Consider the following 21,636-nt stretch of genomic DNA (forward strand, 5'->3'; position numbering starts at 1 on the left):
ACAGACACCGCAGAAATACAAAGCATCCTAAGAGACTACTACAGACAACTATATGCCCATAAAATGGACAACCTGGAAGAAATGGAAAAAATTTTAGAAAGTTACAACCTTCCAAGTCTGAACGAGGAAGAAATAGAAAATATGAACAGACCAATCACAAGTAATGAAATTGAAACTGTGATTAAAAATCTTCCAACAAACAAAAGTCCAGGACCAGATGGCTTCACAGGTGAATTCTGTCAAACAGAGAAGAGGTAACACCCATCCTTCTCAAACTCTTCCAAAAAATTGCAGAGGAAGGAACACTCCCAAACTCATTCTGCAAGGCCACCATCACTGTGATACCAAAACCAGACAAAGATACTACAAAAAAAGAAAATTACAGACCAATATCACTGATGAATATAGATGCAAAAACCCACACAAAATACTAGCAAACAGAATCCAACAACACATTAAAGGGATCATACACCATGATCAAGTGGGATTTGGTCCCAGGGATGCAAGGATTCTTCAATATACGCAAATCAATCAATGTGATACACCATATTAACAAATTGAAGGATAAAAACCACATGATAATCTCAATAGATTTCTCAACAGAAAAAGCTTTTGACAAAATTCAAAACCTATTTGTGATAAACACTCTCCAGAAAGTGGGCATAGAGGGAACCTACCTCAACATAATAAAGGCCATATATGACAAACCCTCAGCAAACATCATTCTCAATGGTGAAAAACTGAGAGGATTTCCTCTAAGATCAGAAAGAAGACAAGGATGTCCACTCTCACAACTATTATTCAACACAGTTTTGGAAATCCTAGCCATGGCAATCAGAGAAGGAAAAGAAATAAAAGGAATAGAAATTGGAAAAGATGAAGTAAAACTGTCACTGTTTGCAGATGACATGACACTATACATAGAAAATCCTAAAGATGCCACCAGAAAACTACTAGAGCTAATCAATGAATTTGGTAAAGTTGCAGGATACAAAATTAATGCACAGAAAGCTCTTGCATTCCTATACACTAACAACGAAACATCAGAACGAGAAATTAAGGAACCAATCCCATTCACCATTGCAACAAAAAGAATAAAATACCTCGGAGTAAATCTACCTAAGGAGGTAAAAGACCTGTTACTCAGCAAACTATAAAACACTGATGAGGGCTTCCCTGGTGGCGCAGTGGTAGAGAGTCCACCTGCCGATGCAGGGGACATGGGTTCATGCCCAGGTCCAGGAGGATCCCACATGCTGCGGAGTGGCAGGGCCTGTGAGCCATGGCCACTGGGCCTGCGCGTCCGGAGCCTGTGCTCCGCAACGGGAGAGGCCACAACAGTGAGAGGCCCGCGTACCACACACACAAAAAAAAAACCACTGATGAAAGAAATCAAAGATGACACAAACAGATGGAGAGATATACCATGTTCTTGGATTGGAAGAATAAATATTGTGAAAATGACTATTATACCCAAAGCAATCTACAGATTCAATGCAATCCCTATCAAATTACCAATGGCATTTTTTACAGAACTAGAACAAAAAATCTTAAAATTGTATGGGGACACAAAAGACCCCAAGCAACCAAAGCAACCTTGAGGGAAAAAAATGGAGCTGGAGGAATCAGACTCCCTAACTTCAGACTATACTGCAAAGCTACAGTAATCAAGACAATATGGTACTGGCACAGAAACAGAAATATAGATCAATGGAACAGGATAGAAAGCCCAGAGATAAACCCACTCACCTACGGTCAATTAATCTATGACAAAGGAGGCAAGGATATACAATGGAGAAAAGATAGTCTCTTCAATACGTGTTGCTGGGAAAAGTGTATAGCTACATGTAAAAGAATGTAATTAGAACACTCCCTAACACCATACACAAAAATAAACTCAAAATGGATTAAATACCTATATGTAAGACCAGACACTATAAAACTCTTAGAGGAAAACATAAGAAGAATATTCTTAATCTTTTTTGACCCACCTCCTAGAGTAATGGGAATAAAAACGAAAATAAATAAATGGGACCTAATGAAACTTAAAAGCTTTTGCACAACAAAGGAAGCTATAAACAAGACAAAAAAGACAACCCTCAGAATGGGAGAAAATATTTGCAAATGAGTCAACGGACAGAGGATTAATCTCCAAAATATATAAACAGCTCATGCAGCTCAATATTGAAAAAGCAAACAACCCAAGAAAAAATGGGCAGAAGACCTAAATAGACCTTTCTCCAAAGAAGACATACAGTTAGCCAAAAGGCACATGAAAAGCTGCGAAACATCACTAATTATTAGAGAAATGCAAATCAAAATTGCTGCTGTATGACCTCACAGCAGTTAGAATTGGCATCATCAAAAAATCTACAAACAACAAATGCTAGAGAGGGTGTGGAGAAAAGGGAACCCTCTTGCACTGTTGGTGGGAATGTAAATTGATACAGACACTATGGAGAACAGTATGGAGTTTCCTTAGAAAACTAAAAATAGAACTACCATATGACCCAGCAGTCCCACTACTGGGCATATACCCAGAGAAAACCATAATTCAAAAAGACTCATACACCCCAGTATTCATTGCAGCACTATTTACAATAGCCAGGACATGGAAGCAACCTAAATGCCCATTGACAGACAAATGGATAAAGAAGAAGTGGTACACATATACAATGGAATATTACTCAGCCATAAAAAGGAACGAAATTGGGTCATTTGTAGAGACGTGGATGGATCTAGAGACTGTCATACAGAGTGAAGTAAGTCAGAAAGAGAAAAACAGATATCGCATATGAATGCATATATATGGAACCGAGAAAAATGGTACAGATGAACCTGTTTGCAGGACAGAAATAGAGACACAGATGTAGAGAACAATCGTATGGACACAAAGAAGGGAAAGCAGGGAGTGGGGGGAGGTGGTGGTGGTGGGATGAATGGGGAGATTGAGATTGACATGTATACACTGATGGGTATAAAATGGATGACTAATAAGAACCTGCTGTTTAAAAAAAAATAAATTTCAAAAAAAAAAGACAGTTACTTATCTAGAACTATGTGAGTCAATCCAACAGAACAATTTGAATTCTAACTCCTGACCCTGGCACAATCTAATTAAAGCTTGTAAACCAGTCCCCACTACAAAGTCACCTTGTTTAAGTTGCAGAAAGGGACTTGGGATCTTAGATAAGATAAAGAAATGTTATGGAAAGCTTGGCTGACCTTTTTCATCTGGCAAGAGGCTGCTTGAAATAATTCTTTGCTGACACCTCTGTACGAAAGCTTTTTTTTTTTTTTTGTAAGCCACAGACTTAAAAAATTTTTTTTAATTTTTAGTTTTGGCTGCGTTGGGTCTTCGTTGCTGCACGCGGGCTTCATTGCGGTGGCTTCTCTCGTTGCAGAGCACGGGCTCTAGGCACGCAGGCTTCAGTAGTTGTGACTCGCGGGCTCACTAGTTGTGGCTTGCGGGCTCTAGAGTGTGGGCACAGTAGCTGTAGCACACGGGCATAGTTGCTCCAAGGCATGTGGGATCTTCCCAGACCAGGGATCAAACCTGTGTCCCCTGCATTGGCAGGCGGATTCTTAACCACTGCGCCACCAGGGAAGTCCCTGTAAGAACGCCTTGATTATTTATTGTACACGGTAACTGTTAAAAGCTGGCCTGCCTTGATTGGCCCAGATTTTTCATTGTGGAGAATCAACCATCTTAGGTAGGGGAGAGTTTAAACAGCATAAGAAAATACACAGGTGAGTAAAATAGCTTTGATCATGTAGTTCATGAAGAAAAGCAGCAAATATTCTATAACTTTAAAATTTAAGACAAAGCAATATTTATTATGTAGATGTTTTGTACAAAACACTAACTGCTAGGTGTAGACCCCACATAACACAGTAAGTTTCCACTTTCGATTCATCTCTGCAGCTGCGTTGGTTGGGTAGTTCTTCTGCGTAGATTATCTTTCAACCTGAAAGTCATGGGCCTGTTTCCTTCATAGTGATGGACCCTGAGCTCTTTAACACTGGAGGATGCCAATGCTATATTTTAAGGGTGGATTCCAACAGGAAGATAAAGTTTGAGCTTAGAAATGTAAATACTTCAGGTTACCTTGAGTTTGTCTCCCATGCGCAGTGAAATATATCCGCGGTTTTAAGCTGGAGCTTATATCAGGGCTAAAGCATTGGTTGTCTTTCCAGTAAACTAAGGGAACACTGACTCCTTCAGAATGTCAGCCCCCATCTGCCACCCCTCAGTCCTCACCATACACACTGGGCCACCACAGTCCAGTCTGTCTGCCCTCAGAAATCACACCCTCAGAAATCATGCCCTCAGACGCACTGTCTTGTGTTTTCTGCCCTTGACTCCTGGAGCGGCTTCTAGGCTCTTCCCATCTGGCTTCCCTGCACTGTTCTCTCTGCCCTCTTTCTAACGAGGGCAAAGATACAGTCATGTCACTCTTCTTTAAGCTTCTGTGGCTCCCTGTAGCCCTTGGAATAGCTGAGCAGTCCCAGCAGTCCTGGCACACGCAGCCATTTAGAGCCTGGTGCAGCTTTGACCGGCTCAACCTGGGCCCTGTTTCCTACACCCAACTCCACTCATTACCCTGATTAACTATTCAAATCCTTACAGGCCCAGCTCAGATGTCACCTCACCTTCCTGGATTCTCCCCTTCTAACCAGAATTGATCAACATTTCCTCTTGTTCCTGTATTAGAATTTTAACCACACCTCAACTGTATAATCACAACATATCATGGCTTATTATGTATTTTGGAAAATTAGACCAGTTGTTTATTTTCCCCACTCATCTTGTGTATTTTTCTATGCCTCTATTTTATCAAGATATAAATAGAATATGAAATGTAAATATGAAGTCCTTAAGTTAAGGGGAGGGTCTAGGTCCAATAGTGCTGCCTTTCAACAAATATCTTTTGATTCAACCAAAGAATCTATCGGTGAATCAATGGATGGATTCATGAGGCATAAGCTGAGGCAGCTCCTGTTCCAATATGTCTGGCTCCATGGAAATGCGGGGCTGGTGACACGTCCTTCCCAAAGTACTATAAATAATGCAACAGAGATTTCACCCTTGAAGTTTGTGACTGAGCGGAAGATAGCACAGTGAGGAATTACGTATTCATACTTCTTCCTATATCAGCTAATAACTTAAGAAAGTCACTTTCTGCTTCTGAGCTTTTCTTCCTTATATTAATATTGTAGAATATTTTCTTTAATGTTTCTTAAACCATTTACAAAATTTTTATATGATCATTATAAAAAGAAAAAGTTTATAAATAACGTGAAGATACATATAAAAGTACACTTATTTTACAAATATACAGTTGATGCTTGAACAACACAGGTTTGAAACTGCACAGGTCCACTTACACTTGAATGTTTTTCAGTAGTAAATACCGCACTGCACAGTACTGCACTGCCTGTGGTTGGTTGAGTCTTTGGAGGCAGAGGAACTGAGGATAGGGAATTATACATGGATTAATCCCCACGTTGTTCAAGGGTCAACTGTAAACTCAAAAGCGATAGTTTCCCATCATCTGCCTTTCCCTAGAAATCATATTAATGGTTTGGTATTTATATTCCTCTAACTAGTTTTGCTATGCACACACTAGCCCATATATTATTAGTTACAACAATGTGATTATACTATATATTGGGATTTGCATCTTAATATTGTATTGGATCTCTTTTCATGTATAGATCTCTCAATATTTATCGGAAGATTTATTCTTTATTTCTTAATATTTTGGCAGTTTTTCAGCAATGAAATCTTAAGTATGTTTGTATTAAACTACAGGTCTACAGGAGTAGAGAAAGTTGAAGAACTGAAGGAAATGTGCTTGAATGCTGGTTTAATTATCTGTCCACGGAAAGAAACATTTCCTGGGGTGGGGAAGGGCTATTTCAGAGCAGTTGAAAGTGAGGAGTGGGATGGGCAAAGACGGTTGCCATTTTCTACTAGAAGTCATAACCCTGAGCGAGAGTCAAATCAAAGGACCTGACCCCATATTCTCCCACCCAGCCTGGGCTGTAGACTCAAGACACCTGCCTGGTATTAGTGTCACAACCAGCTATCAAATTTTAAGAGACTGGGCTTCCCTGGTGGCGCAGTGGTTGAGAGCCCGCCTGCCGATGCAGGGGTCGCGGGTTCGTGCCCCGATCCGGGAAGATCCCACATGCCGCGGAGCGGCTGGGCCCGTGAGCCATGGCCGCTGAGCCTGCGCGTCCGGAGCCTGTGCTCCGCAACGGGAGAGGCCACGACAGTGAGAGGCCCACGTACTGAAAAAAAAAAAAAAATTTAAGAGACTCAAAAAGTATTAGAACTGGCGGAGCCTCTGGGAGCATCTAGTCTGAGATGAAGGAGCCTGAGGTCCTCGTTGGAAGAGTAGGTTTGGGGAGATAGTTGTGGGAGGGGTTTGGGAAGAAACCAACCCAGAGCTTCAACAGAGCAGTTTTACGTTTATCAGTTTTTATATCAAGATTCCTATTTTAGGGGCTTCCCTGGTGACACAGTGGTTGAGAATCCGCCTGCCAATGCAGGGGACACGAGTTCGAGCCCTGGTCCAGGAAGATCCTACATGCCACAGAGCAACTAAACCCGTGTGCCACAACTACTGAGCCTGTGAGTCACAACTACTGAAGCCCATGCGCCTAGAGCCCGTGCTCTGCAACAAGAGAAGCCACCGCAGTGAGAAGCCTGTGCACTGCAACGAAGAGTAGCCCCCGCTCGCCGCAGTTAGAGAAAGCCCACGCGCAGTAACGAAGACCCAACGCGGCCAAAAATGCATAAATGAATAAATAAATTTATTTCAAAAAAAAGATTCCGGGATTCCCTGGTGGCGCAGTGATTGAGAGTCCGCCTGCCGATGCAGGGGACACGGGTTCGTGCCCCGGTCCGGGAAGATCCCACATGTCGCGGAGCGGCTGGGCCCGTGAGCCATGGCCGCTGAGCCTGCGCGTCCGGAGCCTGTGCTCCGCAACGGGTGAGACCACAACAGTGAGAGGCCCGCGTACCGCAAAAAAAAAAAAAAGATTGCTATTTTAGTTGAAAAATTGGTTGCGTTCCCTTCTCCGAAGTTCTACCCACCGACCTAGCCCAAACACTAGCATTTTTAGAAATGAAAAAAACTAATACCTTAGATAAATGATTTATCCCAAGGTCACAGATCCTAGTAATTGACAGAGAATAGACTTTTAAGTCTCCCAACTCCAAACCCAGTGCATCTGGGTACTTTGCAAGGAGGATTTTCCTCACTCACAAAGGAGGTCGGAGTTGGGGGAGGGGACGGGTGGCTGGGAGGACTGGAGTAGTAAATCTGAAGAGGGATTGGGTGTAGAAAATGTTAAAGAACCATTGCTGTCTAATCACATTGCTTTAAAAGTAATCAAAGGGGGAAAGAAAGTAATTTGAGACCTAGAGAAACTGCAACCTATTATAAAACACCATCCAGCCTGTTAACTCTGAGAAGAGCTGATATCTTCCTTTGGGCCCTTCCCTGGGGCTGCTACAGACTTAGCTAATGCTAGAATTTGCATATGTTCAGTGACCCAGCAGGATATACTAACCCATCGGAAATACGACACAAATGTTTAAAATTAACAAGAAAGTAAAACATTTTTCGTAAACTTTTAGTGGTAACAAATTTGGTGACAAACATGAAGAATTGTGATTAAGATTGTTTTTCTGGATCTCGGTTTCTTTTTCTGGACAAGATGTAGGGTCCTACAGGTTGTTGTCAACTCTAACATTGCCTGATTCTGTGATTTGTTTTTTGTTTTTGGCCGCACCGAACGGCATGTGGGATCTGAGTTCCCTGACCAGGGATGGAACCCGCGCCCCCTGCATGGGAAGCACGGAGTCTGAACCGCTGGACCGCCAGGGGAGTCCTCTATGATTCATTTTTTAAGCTATTTTATTTTCATTAGAAATTGCATCCTACAGGTGTTGTGATTCTTTGTTACCTATCTCTGTATAGTCAGAACTACCCAACTGCTGTCCTAAAAACTAAAACTGTCACCCTACTTAACATTACTTATGCCGACTGCCCCTTCAATTTAGTGAGTGAAATATCATTTGATGAATTTTAGAGCCCTTGATTTCTCTTTTCTATTCAGAAACTTAGACATCCAGTCATTTAAATATACTCTTCCTAGATGACTGGCTTTTAGCTACAAATCCTTCCAAATGTCCGAGACCAAGAGCAACTCTTACTCTTAAAGCTAGAAAGCAGGTCTGTTTTACAAATGAAAAAACAGAAGGAGCAGAAAAGACCTCAAGGTCTCTATATACAAATCATAGGAGAACCAAGGAATAGAGCCCAGGTGTGCTTTATATTTTGTATGTTTCTCTCTTTCTTCCAGACCCAATAAAGCTGACTGGCATTTGACAACCAAAATGCTCCCTTCTTTGTTTCTCTGCCCTTGGCATTTTTCTGTCTTTCTATCTTAGTCTCCTCCATTAGGACACTGGAGTTCAGTCTGGCTTTTCGGTTAGAAACATTCCTTGTTCAGGTATGGTATGGCTGTGAGGGCCTGAGAGGAATGTCCAAAAATCATTCCTTCATTTAACTCGTGTTTACTGAACTTGTCTGCTAAGTGCTAGGCATGAATCTCAGTGCTGAGAATATAGTAACGAATCCCCAAAGTCCCTACCTTCTAGGGGAGAAGAAAGCAAACATGAACAAATAGACCTATAATGTCAAGCAAAGTGCTGTGAAGACAATAGCACAAATAAAAGGGGGGCATGATATTTGGGATGGGTAGTTGGAAAAGGCCTCTCTGAGTGAGAGCAGAGCAGAGACCAGGATCGCAAGAGGGAACCGAGTCCTGTGAATTTCTGGGCTTCCTTTCTCAACCTCCTGGCAAGTGTGATCTGCAAGCAGTGAATATTCCTCCTGGCTGAAACAAAAGGATGCTAGTTGGGGGTCTTGCTCCGCATCCTGAATAAGTTCACCCTTGACAATAACAGTGCCTTTCAGACCAGATGAAGGTCTGCTGCATTCAGATTGAAACTTTAGTAGGAAGCTCTTAACTGTCTCCAAACTGCTTCATCAATGAAAACACTTACAATAGGCAATAAAGCTGACAGTACTGGTTGAAAATGTAACGAACGGTATTTACAAGTAACTGCATGAGAGGAAGCATACTTACAATGGCTGACATTTAATACTCCTAAGTGTTGCTATGGCTTGTAGTTGGGAGGGTTCTGGGGCCTTGGCTAATGTGTAGTTCTCCATTAAAAGCTCTCAAAAAGGATCCATCCACCAGGCTTGAAGCATTGGTGGGCTGATACTCCCTTTATTATAATGACACGATAGTTCAGGGTTGGATTTAAATCAGTAATGGACTGTACACTGTCAGTTGATGACTTCCCTGAGAAAGCCCAAAGGGAAGGAAATAGGAAAAAGGAAATCTGGCCTAGGTATTCATGGTTAATTTCACAGCCCCACAGAGGAAAGTGGTCACCTGTGAGGTCCACCACCACCCTCTCACAAATCCCCACAGGACCTGAAGGCTAGAGGAGTTCTATATGAGAACTGTTTGGGAACTGTATTCAAAACTGGAGTCTAGATTTGCCAACAGAGAGTCTATTTAAATTACAAATCCTGTTGTCTAAATCAGTGTTTCCAAGCTAGTCTACCAGCCGAGGCGCAACCTTTTTTTTTTTTCTTGTCTCTGCCACTTTAAAAAAGTAAGTTAAAAAAAAAAAGCAGCTTCTCAGCTGCCTTGCCTTGCAGTGGAGATAACAGAAATTGGCCACAGCATTATTTACTTGACTGCTCTATTTATGGCAACTTATTTGTGTATTTTTAAGTCAGTTACAATGGGCTATTGTTCAGTTGTATACTGTAGAAACATATATGATGCAAATCACTCCCAAGGAATCCTGCTGGTTTAAGGATTTTTAAAAAATATATATAGCCTGAAAAAGAGGTAGGATACCCAAGGAACTGGTGACCATTTTAAGTTGTTTTCATTTACATGCATTTTATAAACTGATAGAGCTCTTAAATATTGCATGTTTATTTCTCTCCCTTCCTTTGGCATTTTTTCACCTTGTGATAAGGAGGCTATTGTAGAAATTAAAATTTGTAGTTCCGAAGACTCAGTCCTCTGCTGTGCGTTATTAATCTATCGTTTCTTTCTGGGCTTGCTTTGAGGTCTTGTTTTTGCTTCTCTTTGTTTTCTGTAGACAACTAATGTCAAGCTTCGCTTTCTCTTAGTGTACCTATAAGTAGCTCAGAAACAAGATTAGCCTTGAGTATGAGCATAGTTCTTGTGTTTGAATAATGATACTCACTTAACCTATTTATAAAAACTCTTATTCATGTACTTGAATGAGTGCATCCCGCGACCTGGTTCCTTTTCTTTTGCTGTTATTTACTGATAAAAATAAATCTCCTGCGCTAAGCAGTAGGAATCTCTCCGAAGTGCAAGGGAAGTCCTAAGAGGAGAATTCATATGTTAATGATCCCTTCCAAGTGAGAACTTGGTTAAACGTGCCATTTGCTGACATCATTGTTATGGGCAGAGTGGAGATGATTTCTTTAAGAGGTGGCCTTGCATATGCTCCCAGCGTTTTGTGGCCCGCGCGTGCACCTGCGGGAGGGGGAAGTTTACATAAGCGTCCTGGGGTATTTGCATGTCAGCTGCTCCACTCACTAGGGCTCCCGGGAACGGAGCAGGCTGACCGAGGTAGGTGCTCGAGCTACGAGGCTGGCCAAGTGGGGGGGTAACTTTTCGAGGAGTAGCGTGTGCGCGGGACCTCGTGGAGACCTGCCAGGGGCACGGTTTGCAGTGACAGTTCCTGGAAAGCGGGTGGCAGCGAGATCAGGCCGGGCAGGCGCCTCCTGCGGACTGGAGCCGGGTGCGGAGCAGGGCGTGGATCACAAGCCGGGCTGCCGGCCCGCAGCGCTGCGAGGAGGGTAGGACCGTCAGGAAGCGAAATGGTTACTTTTCTTTAATGCGGGCTCTGGTTACTTCTGAAGATTGCCGGCCCAGGGCCGGCTCCCGGGGCTAGAGGGGAGACGGGTTTTTTCTTTCCGCGGTGAAGGATCTTGTAGAGGCGCGGGGCTGGGGCGTGGGGGACGCTGTGGCCTGGGGTAGGCAACTCAAATACGGGGGAAGCAGAGTCGGCGACGCCGTCGGGGACAGAGGGTCTCTGGGGAACTGGGGGACCTCTTGCTGGTTCCCCCACGGCAGGTTAGCTGGCGGCCGCGGGTGAGGACCTCCGCGTTGCACCGAACGGGGGCTCGCGGAGGACCGGCCGGCGGTGAGCGCGTCACGGCGGGCGGTGGCGACCCCTCGCCCGCCGGGTGGGGCCAGCATTGCGCCGCGACGGGGCCCCCGCACTTGCTGCCCCCGCCCCTCGGTCCCCGCCCTGCTGGGGTCTCCTCCGGAAATGGGTGGGCGCGGGTGACCCGCAGAGCACCCAGCCCTGTTTTTCTCCGGGAGCCACCCGCGCCTGGCCGCCAGCCTAGGCCGGTCGCAGAGCGGGGGGCGGCGAGTGCGCGCGGAGGGCTCCGCGGAGGGGCTGCAGGCCGCGTTCGGTCGCGCGGCCGCAGGTGGGGAGCCGCCGTCTGGGTCCCGGGGCTCGATGGCAGCCGGGCGGCAGCGGCTGAACGCTGAGACTGCGGGGAGGGCTTCGCGTCCGAAGCTGGGGATAGACGCGGGGATCCGCGGGGCGAGTGCGGTCCCTGGGAGATGACGCTGCGACGAGGGCGGCGCGGGGCCCTCTCTGGAGGTGGCGAGGGTCGGGAGGCTGCCCTCGCGGGCCTCGCGCCGGTGCCGAGGAGGGCTTCTCTCCCCGCCGCTGGGTCTGGAGCTCGGCTTCTGGGTGCGGGGGGCCGCGGAGGCGGAGGAGCCGGGGGCCGAGTGGGACCCGCGGCCCGGGCGCCCCCTGGCGGCCCGAGCAGCCAGCGCGGTGCGGAGGGTGGGTTTGCGGGGCGCAGGGGCGTGGGCTCCCGCTCCGAGCGTCTTCCCGAGGCGGGCGCGGAGGGCCTGGCGGAGCCCGGAGGCCCATCACCCGCGGCCCATCTCGAATTAGCCCGCAGGGTTTTCCCGAAGGACGGTGGCATCCTTTCCTCCGACTCCTCTCCCGCGGCCTTTTTAAAAAGCCCGGGTTTTCACGTTAATCTGTGTCAGCTAAGTCAGGCTATGTGTGGAATTTGTTTTTACAACTCGAGTCTCGTGACTTCTCAAACACTTTCTTGAAGTGTTTTCTCTGGAAACTTGTTTCAAATGAGGGCTGTAAGTTTCACAAAGAAGAGTGTTGTTCGAGAGCCAACAGGTGACGGGGTGAAACCCGAGTCTGTGTGTACATTGGAGTCAAGTCTGGCTGCCGTTTCCTTGGGCCGCCGTTGAAAATGGAAATTCAAAAAATCAATAGGAGACTTGAACACGATTTTGAGAAAATATCTGCGTCTCTCCATTATGGAAAATAGTGAATTCATTAGAACAGTGCCTCGCGTGGCCCGTCTTACACCGTAGCCAGCGTTTCGGGTTTTATCTTTACAGACCGGTTTACAGCCAAATAACCTGACCCCCAAAGCGCCGCTCTAGCAAGGGACCATGCTTTGTCATAATGTTTCCTCCTTTTGTTTAAGCAAGCTGTCTTTCTGTCGTGGAATGTATTTGTGCATGAAATAAGAATGCTTTGAAACCCTGCAGAGTTCCACATTTCCTCTTGGAAAAATGGATAGCTTCTTGGCAATGGTATGGTGCCTGACGGGCCACTCAGCTGTCGGAAAATGTACAAGTTGGATAGAGGTTTACCTGGAAAATACTGAAAAGGTCAAAGAGCACATGGCCTAATGCCACTAATTGCTGGTATGAAGTCCTTTTAGTCAAGGAATGTTTCCATAAGCAATATCTTTGGATACCTTCATTCTGTTTTTATTTTACAGTTATCATAATTCATTTCAATATAAGTCAAATTGGGTTGGCCTCTGTTGGCCATGACTTTTTTATTGTCTTTAGCAGACAGTAGGCTTGAGTGCTGTTTGTGTGAAAACTTTAAAGAGATTACAGTTTAGTGTCATTTACTAGGGAATTCAAATCTTGATTGTAATAGTTTTAAGACCTATGGCTTTTGCAGGTCTCTGACTTCTTTAAAGTTTTAAGCTAAGGACATCATAAAACTAGGATATATATATACACACACACACATACATGCATACATACATACATACATACATTGTGTGTGTGTGTTGAAAAGGATGGAAGTGTTAGGAGGTTCTGTACTACCAAATTAGTCTGTAGTTAAATTTAACTCACCTGCATATTTAGCCTGGCTGAATTAGAGTAGCTCTTGAATGGGTGTGTGTGATCTGCATCTTCTATGTACAAAGGCCTTGTTAACAAGCAGTTTAACAAAGAAGTTGTTAGCAGCTTGTGGCCCACAGGATGGCACTTAGCAGCAGGGGACACTTAGGGAATGTTAGCCCAACTGACTTCACAAATCAGTATCTGTTCTGGTTTTTGGTGATCAAAGGACTTCTAACTTCCCTGGGCGTGTTCACACAAGAAATACTTTTTCCTAGGGATCCTATAATGCTATGGTAGTCTTCTCATAGGAACTACAGTGGAATTTCATTGGGAAAAGTATTTGTAATTAGGGGTATGACCTTAGACTTCATTATTCAGTGGCAGGCGCTGAAAATTATTGTTTTCTATTTGCATGACTTTAATTTGATTTGGTAACTTGGTCCAAGAAAATGATGAATAATAGGAACCATACCAGAACTGATGTACAGTTAAAACCTCAATCTGAATCTGATTGAACTCATTCTCCTCAATGCTCTCAAATCCTAACTCTCCTTCTGACTTATAGTATTTCCATATTGGTGCATCATCTTTCAGCCACCTAGGACTCAGAACTCTGTTTGACCCAGTTTCCCCCTTTCTTATCGGCTCCTTTTACTTTCTCTCCCCAAGCCACCATGTTTAGGCTCTCTTGATGACAGTGGGCTAATAGGCCCCTTCCAGGTTCCTTTTCTCTTTTAATTTTAAGACCAGGAGTGGCACCCTCCTACTCATATGCATTTTGTCCTTTCTCATTAGGGTTAAGCCCAAAGTCTTCTGCTTGAGATGTGTAATTCTTGAAAATGTTACTCAGTGCATAGATGACCATGGTCATCTATTGTTGCTTCTTTGGAAGAACGTGTCTTCCAGCAAAATGTCAACTCTTTACTGCCTCTGGACCTTCACATACTGTGTTGACCTGTTAAGCTTTTTAAGGAAAATAGTAAAGGCTCATTTATGTATATGTCAAGATCAATCAAAATAATAATCCTTAACTATCCTGGATGCAGCATACAGCCCAGTAGAAAATAAATGATCTCCAAATGGCCAAAACAGCATAGCAAAATAATAAGGCAGTTTTTTAGTTTGAATAACACCTTCACATACTGTATGTTATCTTCCTTAACCAGTGATTACTGTGCTTATGGGAGGAATGCTTAAGCCCTTGTCCACAGCATAATTATTCTGCATACTTTTGGACAACTTTTCAAACCGTATTTGCCTAATTTATAGAATACCGAAAGCAACAAATTAAAGGCACGTGTCTGAAGCCATGCAGTTCTGGACATCACCTCAGCGTTGTGAGATAGCCCTCAACTCCTCCCAACTGGATGGCTGACTTAGAACTCCATTTGCTGGAATCCTGAAGCCAGTGTTCTTTATATTATTCATTTTCTACTCAAAATGAAAACAAACGATCAGCCAAAGGCTAAATCACATATAACTTACACACATACCACCATTAAAGAAAGCAAGGAAATCCCAAATGGAATTTGGAAGCATTCCTATCACAGTGGGTACTTTTTTTGTTTTTTAAGTTCTAGCTTTTAATGGAACAAATGTCAGTTTCCTTGATTTTTGATGTTTCCCAGAATGACTCAATAATGCTTTAAATATAAGGATGAATGAGTGAGTGAAGTAAATGAATCTGGAAAGTAAATCTCACAAGGAACCCCTCCTTAAATGAGTGAATTTGGGGAACACGTGCCATCTCACAGCCAGTCATATACTGGGTGCTCCCAATTTTTGCTTTGCCAAAGACACCTGGAAAGACCCTGCCATGCTCCGCAGACATGGGGTGTGTGTGTATATGTCTGTGTCAGAGATTTTACTTAAGGACTGGTTAGAAGCTCACTCTGAGGGCCAGTAGTGGCCAATAGTTTATCAAAATTGTTTGCCCTTCAGGAGTCTAGAGTGTCCCAAACTCACAAAGAAGATGAAACTCCCCTGTCAATGTTCGGTCTTTGTTAGTAAAGTGTTCTTATTCTGGTCAGCTTCAAGATGTGTGTAATCAGTGGAAGTAACAGTGGCGATTGACATGTCAAGTGGTAACTTTAATTCTTTATATTCATATAATTATTTTCTTCTTTAAAACTTTCACATCCTTAGGCCATCTTTGGAAGGAAAATAGTTGCTGTTTTAAAGAACCAGGTCCCACAATGTTTGGTGACTTGTCAAAGGTCTGAGGACTTCAGGGCTGAGCTTACCGAATGCCCGGGGCAACAGGTTGCCTTCCCTCAGCACTGCTTCTGTCCCTTGGGTCAGGTGTTCTCTTGACAAGTATATGACGATTGAGAAGTCATACATCTGCCGGCTGTTTGTCTCTGAGTCTTTTTAAATGGTGAGAAGTAGCTATTTAACTTTTTTTTTTTTTTAACTATTTTGAAGGAAGAAGGGAAATAAAGGACAAAGGGGGGAAATGGAACTCTTCAACTTCGTTGCATGGCTTTTGGGGAGCAACCCCGAATCCTCGTGTTTCTGGGAAAAAGTATGTCATCTCTCCTTACCCAACCTCAGGCCTCTTTGACAGTGGTTTTAGCTTTAAAGATGTTGCTTCCCCTACACATTTCCTTCATGGTCAGACTCAAACCGTTTCACTTCTTTTCCCTGCCTTATCAGACTTATTTACATCCAGAATCATAGAGACATTGGAGCGGTGGAATCCCTACTGGTTCATTTCCGTAACAAACCTAACACAGAATTGGTTAATGCATGACTGTCATTCACTTGTGATTGAGTTCATTCAGTTTATGGCAGCATTTCAAGACCAGGACAATAAACCTGCCTCAGAATAAGCATGGAATACTGGTGGCCTGAGCTGTTTTGGCTTTTTTATTCTATTTATCTTAACATATAACACGGTACCTTGCACATAGTCTTTTTGTTGTTGCTTTTTTGTTTTTTGTTTTTTTTTTTGCGGTACGCGGGCCTCTCACTGCTGTGGCCTCTCCCGTTGCGGAGCACAGGCTCCGGACGCGCAGGCTCAGTGGCCATGGCTCACAGGCCCAGCCGCTCCGCGGCATGTGAGATCTTCCCGGACCGGGGCATGAACCCGTGTCCCCTGCACTGGCAGGCCGACTCTCAACCACTGCACCACCAGGGAAGCCCGCACATAGTTTTATTTGTTTTTAAATAAACTTTTTTTTAAGATAACATGTTTAATTTAATTGGGGTTAGGTAAGAGAATGTGAAAAATACTTCCAGATGGTTCCCACAGAAGTGTGTGGGTGTGCTGGTGAGGCTGAGGAGGACAAGGTGGGGGTGACATGGCAAAGGAAGGAAGATGCAAACAGCTGGTGAGTCTGGGTGAAAGGCTGTCTAGGAGTTCCTTACTCTTCTTAACAACTTCTCTGAAGTTTGAAATTACATCAAAATAAAAATGTACAAAAGTAGTGAATAACATACAAAATGACTAAAGGCCGAGTCACAGGACGGGGCCACTCTTGTCCACGTTAAGTGTGGTTCTGCTAAAAAGAAATCTCGAAGAGCTGTTACCCTCCATATCAAAGCCCGCAGCGGAATAGTCCTGTTTCAGTTATCATCCAGCTTACTTGCAAACCTGATTTGTGGGCCCTGTTTCACAGGTCAACCTTAAGAGACAGCACCTGGAAAAAGAATGAATGGAATTTTCCTGTTAGATCTAATTCAGGCGTGGTTTCATGTTTGGCCTAAAAGGTAGTATTTTGGCAAAGCAAACACAACCACGTGTGGATGGCATTCGGAAGACCCTTCATCATCACCCAGAGAGCACAAGTAATGGCCAGGCTTCCCTCTTTCTCTCGTGCCGCAAAGCAAATACCAGGTAGTAATTAAATGTCTACATAAGGTATTTTTGTGAGATCACATTTTTGTCAGTTATTTTATACATTCTTGCATGTGCAGGAACCATGCTGCTTCCATATGATGAAGTCTGAGATGGCGATATACTTAACAGTATGCTTTCTGGACCTGCTGACAAGACGGGTAATTTCTAAAAGAAAAATCCAACTTCAGGTTGTTATGCTATCAGGTAGAGAAAAAATACCTAGTGGTAATGCAGCATGTGTACCACTGCCTGGCACGTGGAGGTCACGCGAAGTAACTTATTATTTTTTAATCTTTCTTTCTTTCTTTCTTTGGTTGTGCTGGGTCTTGGTGGCGGCATGCGAACTCTTAGTTGCGGCTTGCATGTGGGATCTAGATCCCGGACCAGGGATCGAACCTGGGCCCCCTGCATTGTCCACTGGACGACCACGGAAGGCCCTGTATATATTTTTTAATGTTTATTTTTTGGCCAGCTCTTAGAACTTGTTAGTAAATGTAATGTTTTGTCATTTTAAGTAATTATCCTCTGATATAAAGGAAAACGAGAGGCTTTCTCCAAATTAAGAATGCTGAAGCAACAGCTCATAAGGCCATTGAATTTTTATAATCCTTTTTGACTGTATGTCCTCCCTAAAATGCCCCCTCTGGGTGAAGTGGACTGGCCCCCCCGTCCGGCTGTGTCATTGTGCATGTCTGCAGTGCAGCAGCGTGACTACTTCACCAAAGAAAAGGTTCCACGCAGGAGGCAGTGCAGGGCTGCAGGGGTTTAAGGTCACCCATGAGCCCAGTTCTAAGGCCACTGCCCTTGGACAGCTGACCCGTGGAGGATCGCTCTGAGGCTCGGTTTCCTCCTCGGTTTTAAGCAAGATACGCCCTCGTGGGGTTGCTTGACGTGGTGATCAGATGTCACAGCACTGATCATGCCAGGCTAGGCACAGAGGTGAGAGGTAGCTGTCAGAGTGTCAACAAAGGACACTGAAAGCTGCGCCTGTGTCACTCATGTTCCTTCAGTTCATCGTGAAGTTCGTCGCTTTGCTGATGAGTGGCGAGTGACAGTTCAGTTTGAACCGAGGCTGGGATGGCTGTGGGAGCTGCAGGCTGGAGACGCGGCCGGCACGTCCAGGTGATTGGGAGAACAGGACCATGGCACTGAGTGCTAGGTGATTTCCCTTGATGAGGGTAGTCATTTTCTGTGCAGTTTCCACAGAAGGCTAACCAGGCAATATAGCTGTCAAAGTAATTCAGCTCTTTGGCAATCTGCATCTTTGTTCTAGCCTGGAAAATTTGCAGTTTGTCTTAATTTGTGGTGTTTTCTCTTGTTTTAAAATATAGTGACATTTAAGATTTAGGTTCTAGTTAATATTTATGATCTTATTAAGTCTGTGCAGAGCAGGTACCTTCACATTTCCTTCCTCAGCCAGATTTCGCAAAGGGAAGATGTGCGTATTTCATGATTCAGGTTCATTTGCATTGAAGGCACCCATTCTCCTGGTGTGGGTATTTGAGCTACTGATTAAATTCTTAACCTCTAGTTCTCTTCCTTCCATATGGGGGGAGTGGTTTTTTTTCAAAACAAAAAGGAAAGACTAGATCCAAGAAATGTTCTGACTTTCATTAACACGTCCTTTTTTACTGAGGAGTCCAAGGAATGTGCCAATATTTAGAAAGCCTTTCCTCAGACGTGAATGAAGTGCACCGGTGTGAACTTATGTCTTGTGTAAAAGGTCAGTCCCTCCCAGTGGTGGGGCAGGAAATGAGGTCATCTTTACTTTTTGTTTGGGGTGAATGAAAGTTACATTTATTAGTTGGAATAATATCTACTGTTGGGCATTGCTCCTCCCTAATAAAGATTGTAGCCATTGGATGTTTGGCCTCGCATTTGTGAACTGTTACAATTTTAATTTTTTAGTGTCCTTTGATTCATCAGAGAAAAATCGTCAGTTTTCATACTCACAGGCTTTAACAGGTACCATGTTCTAACAACAAGTATCTAGTGTTGCACTGTGAGAGTCACTGACAGATGACTGAGTGTCAGGCTGACAATGTTTACGTTCCACTGTCTTTCCTACTTGTTGCAGCAAATGAGAGAATTTTATTAAGGCAGAAGAGTTTTTGGAAGTCTGATGTGTCAGACACGCAGTGTGACTAGACTCTGGTTTTTAGTTGTGAGACCTTAGGCAAGTCACTTAACTTCCCTGAGCCTTGTTTGCTTTAAAATGGGGTTGGGCTAATTATCTGTAAATTTCTTTCCTTTTTTTTGGTGGAGGGAAAGGGGCAGGTATAAAAAGCTGCATCTGATCCTGAAAGTCTTGTATCTTTTTTTTCTTCTTAGTGCCTGGGGACAGGGGATGATTTTTCAGAATTGGAAGAAACTTAGAAGGAACATACATGGTGATAACAAAGTTCCTGGGCTGTAGGTCAGGGACTGTTGTCTTGACACCTTTATAGGCCTTCATCTGAGGAGACTTTCAGAGGCGGACTTACCCTGGTGGCGCAGTGTTTAAGAATCTGTGTCCCGCAGCAGGCTGAGAGCATGCAGTACAGTAGGTACTGCAGAGCTTTCCAGTGGAAGCCTTCTAGTAACACCGCTAAACACGAGTTGTCACCACGCTGGATTTTATTTTAACCTGGTGCTTGGATTCAATTACTGTCTTATGAAGGAACTCATTACTGAACGTCTGGCTGACTTTAGCCCACGGATAGTAAAGGCTTGCGGATTTAATGTGCTGTGAAAGGATTTAACTGTGCTATTTCTACTCCATGAGTAAATGAAGTTCAGTGCCTCTCAAACTTTATTGGAAACCTGAAACCTAAGCAGTGTGGCCCAGCCGACCCAATCTGTGGAGGCCCCCGTGCTCCGCTGGGAAGATGGATGAGGAAATGCAGGGAACCAAGTGGGGTGACTGGAGCCATCTTTTCACGGCACACAGTAGTGGGCAAGGCGGGGGGTGCAACCCCAGCTTCTTCCTACAACCCCGGAGGCTTTGCAGGATTTCATTTGTGGGCAGTCAGCAAAGCAGTTTTCATGAGAACCTTTCTAATGAACAGTGTGTAGAGAAGCACCTTTTCAAGGCATCTGGAAGTAAACTAGTTTGGGTGGCATTTTCTGAAATGCTGAGCTGGTAAAGGGCCTCTTTCCGAATCACGCGGCCCTAGATTCTAAGTTCCGGGGGCCTGGGGACGGTGACACTGGCGTCTTGGTCCCTTTCTCTGGGCCCCGCTGTGCGTACACGGGAATTCAGTAAAAGCTCTTGGAGGGCGAGAGCAACGCCTTCGGGTTCATCTCTTCGGTTTGTCTTATATTGTCCACAGCAGCCACTGTCTGATGTCCTGTGGCTGAGAAGCTGGCTGTTTGACTTTGTTATGATGCCTTTGGAGATGGAGCCCAAAATGAGCAAACTCGCCTTCGGGTGCCAGCGGAGCTCCACGTCCGATGACGACTCGGGCTGTGCGCTGGAGGAGTACGCCTGGGTCCCCCCAGGCCTCAGACCCGAGCAGGTAGGAACCGAGTCCTCTGCTTTTCTATTTTTCAATGTGATTTAAGGTCTTCAAGGTTGTTTTGTTTGTTTGTTTGTTTGTTTCACACGGTGACATGCTGTGTCCTTGCGTCTCACTCTTCGGATGGTCTTAAATTTTTGCTTTTAAGGTCACACTTAGTTTCTCCATGGACGTTTTCAATCCCTTTTGTACTCTTGGATCCAGAAGCCCTATAAGGATGCTATTTTTGCTCTACTGAGTGAAGACCAGAGTACTGCCTATGCATTTGTCGTGTGGATTTCTGACTGGGGTGTCCCTTTGGAGAGAGTGGGAGTTTAACTTTTTAAAAAACTTCAGTAACAACAAAAAGGTAATCAAAGGAAAGAGGAAAGTTTCCAAGTCAGTTCTCAGCAGTGCCTTTGCTTCGGAAGAGAGGAGATACAGAGCTGTGAGAGACCATCTGAAGTTATCGTAGGATTTGACCTTTGATAACCTTGCACGTGAAAGATTCTGTCACCACATGGTGTAAACTGGAAAAAAAATTAAAGAGCGCATTTTGTGCTTTGTTGTATTGTTATTTTAAGGAAGATGAGAACATTTTGTGTACCTATTTTTATCTTCCCAATATCCTTATAATGATGAACTTATTAAAAATTGCTGGTGTTAGACATAAGGGCCAAGATAGTTTGAAATTAAAAGAGCCAACTAGGCGTATGATTGCTTCTGAGTTATGGTTGTGTTTCCCATTTTGATGGGAGCTCCGATTGATCCAGGGTCTAGAACAATACCTGGCACACAGGTAGCTAGTATTCAGTAAGTGTTTACAACTATACAAGCTCCTGCGGCTGATACAGTGGAAGAGGGTGGCGAGCTGGTCCTCCAGGTAGGAAAGCAATGTTTTGATAAACTGCTTCTTAAGAGAGAACCCTTCTTGCAGCTTAGGGTGAGTAGGTTTCGTGAGACACTAAGATATTGAAGCAGACAGGCCCCAAATTGCCTAATCTCCTATTTTTTTTCCTTCAATCCTTTTCATCT

General features: G+C 44.3%; 1 protein-coding gene across 5 annotated transcripts in view; it reads left to right on the plus strand.

Annotated features, from left to right (window-relative positions):
• The window catches only part of PRICKLE1 (prickle planar cell polarity protein 1), a 105,261-nt gene that overhangs the window by 73,359 nt on the left and 10,266 nt on the right, over positions 1–21,636 (plus strand). For 2 of the 5 annotated variants that reach the window (XM_032646083.1, XM_032646081.1), the window contains exon 3: positions 20,437–20,622. In XM_032646083.1, the coding sequence (XP_032501974.1) occupies positions 20,488–20,622 (135 nt within the window). In that variant the 5' untranslated portion in view covers positions 20,437–20,487. Of the gene's footprint in view, positions 1–15,559; positions 15,809–16,441; positions 17,284–18,135; positions 18,248–18,666; positions 18,849–20,436; positions 20,623–21,636 lie in introns of those variants that run through there. The other 3 variants (XM_032646080.1, XM_032646079.1, XM_032646082.1) reach the window with 3 other exon arrangements.

This window comes from Phocoena sinus, chromosome 10 (genome assembly GCF_008692025.1).
Source record: "Phocoena sinus isolate mPhoSin1 chromosome 10, mPhoSin1.pri, whole genome shotgun sequence".
NCBI lineage: Eukaryota > Metazoa > Chordata > Mammalia > Artiodactyla > Phocoenidae > Phocoena > Phocoena sinus.